Genomic DNA, 5,351 nt, shown 5'->3' with positions numbered 1-5,351 from the left:
AATCTATGCTACATATTTTTGCAATAAAATATATAACAGAAAAAAAATAAATTACTACATAACAAAATATATCATTATTATATATATATTAAGTATAATCCATAGTAATTCTTAAAATATGTACATTCTGTATAAAGCTATATGCATTCATAGATTAAATTATAAAAATAAAATGAAATAACTAATAGGGATAATTTATTCCAGCAAATATATATTTTACCTTAAAAATATTTCTACTTCTTTCTGCTCATTAGATTTATAAAACATCACATGTACTAAATTGGATATAATCCATTTTATAGTATTAATGTTTTTTCCATCCATTGTGCAAAGTTTCTCTTGCAGTGTAATAACGTATACTAATTTCATTATGCCTCCAATTTTTACGCACTCCAACTGTGGAGGTATATAATAATGTAGAATATTATTTAAATTAAAATTTATCATATTTAATAATTAACATTGAACTCATTAGCAAAATCATATATTTAAAAAATAATTTATTTATGACAAAATCTAATGCTACCTAAACCTGATCTCTGAATTAAATTAATATTACCATGTATTTTTTTTCATATTTTGTCATTAATTTTAAATATTTTTGCTCCTATAATTATTTATTTCAGTATTTTAATTTTGTACACAATAGTATTTTTAATAATTTATTATATTATTAAAATAAAAAAGATGAGTTATTAATTGTTATTATACCTTTTTTAGGGGTAGTATAAAGTGTTATATATTATTTGTGAATTTTTATCCATTAATTCTTCAAAATCATTTTCAAATTGATTTAATAATTTTAAATTTTGTTTACTTTTTTTGTGCCAAAATTTTTTTAACTTCCTTATCATTTTTTCTATATATAAGCGACAAGATGTGTTCTGTTTATAAAGAAGCATCATGTATTTATTATCTACACAATAATTTTGGATATATAATATTAAAATAATGTGTAATACAATTTTTAATATAATGTACAATATATAGATATAATTTATTATTAACCTTAAACAGAATAAACGGAATAAACGTTGTTGTAAGTGTAATAATACATACAATTATAATCACCTTTGGTGCACTTATCATAGAGGATGATTGTAACTTCTTCGTGATATGTATGGTTTCAGGTTCTATTGGAATATATTGTTTGTATTCATCTTTAACCATATTCATCACTACTTTTAAACTATTATTATTCATTTCTTTGCACATTCTTAAGAAATCTGTATAATTTTGAAAGCAATGGGTATTGGATTCACATGTTATATAGTGTGTTCTTAATTTTTCAAGATAATTATAAAGGTAATTCAGATAATCCAATAATTTATATACGTTTTCTTCAAGATCATTTACATAAGGAACACATATATTCATGTCATTCTTTCTATCTCCTTCGAATATGTTTATCATTTTATTATAACAGTCTCTTTCTTCAGAACAAGATGATCCTGGATGATTATATAGTAAATATTTTATAAGGTAATTGAAATACTTACAATATGGTTCTTTTTCAATCCCTCCTTTTGTATTTATATGTTGCAAGTAGTTACTAAAGAAAACACAAAACAATTTAAAATTATCCATTTTAATTTCTAATTGCCTTTCAATTTTACGGCATACTAGAAAAAATTCATCTGAATTAAAATCGTCTTGATCCTTTACTTTTTTAATATCATTATACTCCTTGATACAATTAGGAAATATATCCTTAAAATCGAACTAAAAAAAAATATTATCATGTATTAGTAATTTATAGTAATACATTAAAGAAAAACCTTATGCATATACATTATAGAAAACGATTTTTTAAATTATAAAAAATATATTAATTATTGCAAATAGAAAAATACATTTGGACTCTCATGTGTGGGATCAGCCATTATGTCATAAGTGAATGAATTCTTATAAATAAATATATACTTTATTTACTACAGATTATTTTCTGTTCATAATTTACTAATAATTATTATATTTATGCCATATTTATTAAATCATATATATATATGTGTTTACAGAATTTTTGAATTCATATTTTTAAAAATTTTGTAAGCGTATATTAATATATGTTATGTCATTATACTGGAACAGTGAAAGCGTAAGTTAACATAAATATATGACATGAAAAATATATTCATGGCAGTAAAAAATAATGATAATTTCGATAATAAATTATACCTTTGTATTAATGGTATACATATAGAATTTAAATAATAACAAATTATCTTCTATAAGAAAATAAACGAAACATATTTTTATAATATAAATATATTTTTTAGTTATCTTATTTAGATATATTCTATTGTATATTAATTCTTGTAGTTATAATGTACTAGGTTTATTTTTTTTAGGGATTATATTTATGAATATAATTTTTAGAATATTTTTAAAAATCAGTTTTTAGAATTAATAGACTTAAACATATAAATTTACTAATAATATATAAAAAATGAAAGACAATTATAAATATTGTGTATTTTAGTTCATTATACTTCAAAAAGTTACATAGAATTGTCAAAAATGTACGTATACAATATTGAATCTAATATTTGTAATTGATATCATCCCATATTATATAATTGTATATATATATATATTAATCATTTATTAATATAACATATATAATAATCTTATTTCTTTATCATATGTATAAAAGCAATGCTGTTATTGGAATTGTGAATCAGTTACTATATTCTAATGAAAATTTTATAATTCTAATAATTTATATATATTGCTTAAAGCAATATATATATTTATTAAAATAATAATGATATAGTTATAAAATATAAATTGTAGAATATACATTATATATTTTATTCGTATTGTTACATAATATTACTTTTTACTTTATCCTTTTCAATATATATTTTTTTTACTGTATTGCTTTATATATAATGCACATATATATTTTTAAGTAACTTCAGGAATTACTAATTTTTGTAATCAGAATTATATATTCTAATATTTTATACCATATAATTATAATTTTATATATATGATTTCTTTACTAATATAAATGTTTAAAATGGAAACAAAAATATATATTTAATAATTCTAAAACTGCGAGCAACACTATTTTATTATAATAGTATGGTAAATATAAATATATATTATTTTTTTATATCGTTTCTCACTTCTACAATTTATGCATAATAAGTATTATTTTTTTTGTGAAGATATTAAATGCTAATATATAATCAAGCTTATTCTTTAAATAAATAAAAAATATATATACAAGCAACATATTTTTTATGTTTTAGAGTTTATGTTTTAAGTTTTAGTTTTCAGAGTTTATATGTTCAGGATTTAGGGTTCATTGTTTATTGATTCACGTTTTTGGTGTTGAATGTTTAAGTTCTATTTTTATCGTTCCAATGTTTATTTTTATTTTACAGTTTTTATGTTTTTATGTTTTGGCTTATGTTCCATGTTCCTTGTTTAGTGTATAGGTTTTAGTGCATTTTTTTAATTATTAGGTTCCGTGTTTTTCTTATGTGTATGTATCATTTTTGTTGATATATTTATTTTTTTATATTCCTATATGCATTTATTTATAATTATTGACGTTTTAATAATATTTTAATTTTATAAGTCATATATATGTTAATACAGATTTGTTATTTTATTATTATAACATTCTCTTTTAATTTTATCATATATTATATATACTTATATATTACAATTATTATTGTGTGTTCATTTTATTTGTATATTTTTTTTTTTAGTCTTTATTTTGATTATTTAACTCATTTCTGTATACCTTAACTTATTATACCTTATAAATATGCATTTTATAATTTTTCTATTTAGTATGAATTCTAAAATATATTCTTATATTTATAAGTGTATATATGAATGTTCTCTTTTGAATAATAATACTCGTCAAAACAAACATTAACATCTTTTTCCTTATTCCCCCCTTTAAAAGCGCCACCACCCTATAATTCCTGATCTAGAGAATCAACACATAACTTTTGCACAACATTCCGATTAAATGAAATTAATGCAATACTATTACATAGAAAGAAACCTAAAATAACTTCTCCTGAATGTGAAACCCTTATCATTTCTCAACACCTTTAGAATGATATCCATTTTTATTTAGTACTATTGTTATCTCCCTTTAGATCACTATCATCCGAGCGATTTTGTTCTTTATATAGTTTTGTATCTTGTTCTCTATATAATTTTTCTTTTTTTTTTTTTTTCTTCTTCTTCTATATAAATTAGCAATTTCTTTTACCATCTTATGAAATATCAATAACAGGTGCACATAATATATTATATACTTCTTTTTCTAATTTATTAATTTCATTTTCATAATAATTAATTAATCTTCATATTTTTCCTAATTGATTTTCTAAGATATTTATTATATTATCGGAACCATCCATAAAATATTTTGCAGAGTTATAATTATTTTCATACTCCTTGGATAATGATACAAATAATGCATGCATCTCCTTTTTTTTTTTTAATTCTATTCTATGCATTATTAACTTGCTATAACTCAGATTCTGCTTTTGTATGCTTATTAGTTATATCAATTATCTCTTCTTTTATTTTTTGGACTTCTTCAGAATTATTGGTGCTTGCAATTCTTTCTTGGATATTTTTGCTTGTGTTTTCAATAAATAAGTATATTTTGGAATTTGTATAGATCTCATTAATAATAGTTTTAATTTCTTTGTAATAGATTTCAATTTTATAAAAATTTTCCTTATCTGTACAATTTTTTTTGAAATTTATACATGTATCACCAGCTCGCTTTAAAATACGAGAAATTAAATATATTACATTATTAGATGTATATAATTTTTTATTTTCCTTAATGTTCTCTAATACTTTTTACAAGTTTTCCGATAAAATATTCTGTATTTCATTAGTACTTGTTATATTAGTTCTTATATCATTTGTCCTTTCATTATTTTGATTTTTCAGTTTTTAAATTAAAAATATTAAAATAATAATATTTATATAGATGTATATCATAATAGAAGCTATAAAATTTAATAATAGGTAACTTTTGCTTGTATAATTCGATCTTAAAAAAATATATGGATTCATTATATATATTAATTTTTTGTACACATTGATATTATTTCATTATATTTTTATGTTATTTTTATATTTTTTATTAATATATTAGGAATGAATTAATTCTATAAAAGTAATATTTAATCAATAATGAAGTATTTCATGTTATGTATTTATATCAATTGTAATGATTTTATATAATTATTTATGTAACTATCTCTTAACATAAAAAAAGTTATATTTTTAAAATATATACATAAATTATATATACAAAATATTAACACATTTTTATAAGACTAAGTAATGTAGAATTA

General features: G+C 19.7%; 1 protein-coding gene across 1 annotated transcript; it reads right to left on the bottom strand.

Annotated features, from left to right (window-relative positions):
* Positions 1-716: 716 nt before the first annotated feature.
* PGO_002785 (variable surface protein) lies at positions 717-1,883 on the bottom strand (the record flags this gene model as incomplete). Its single annotated transcript, XM_028691189.1, has 3 exons — positions 717-884; positions 982-1,722; positions 1,854-1,883. The coding sequence occupies 3 exons, from the start codon at positions 1,881-1,883 to the stop codon at positions 717-719; spliced, it is 939 nt and encodes a 312-aa protein (XP_028546990.1).
* Between the last annotated feature and the right edge of the window lie 3,468 nt (positions 1,884-5,351).

This window comes from Plasmodium gonderi, assembly GCF_002157705.1.
Source record: "Plasmodium gonderi DNA, contig: Pgo-contig_316, whole genome shotgun sequence".
Taxonomy (NCBI): domain Eukaryota; phylum Apicomplexa; class Aconoidasida; order Haemosporida; family Plasmodiidae; genus Plasmodium; species Plasmodium gonderi.
This window is presented reverse-complemented; position numbering and strand designations above follow the sequence as displayed.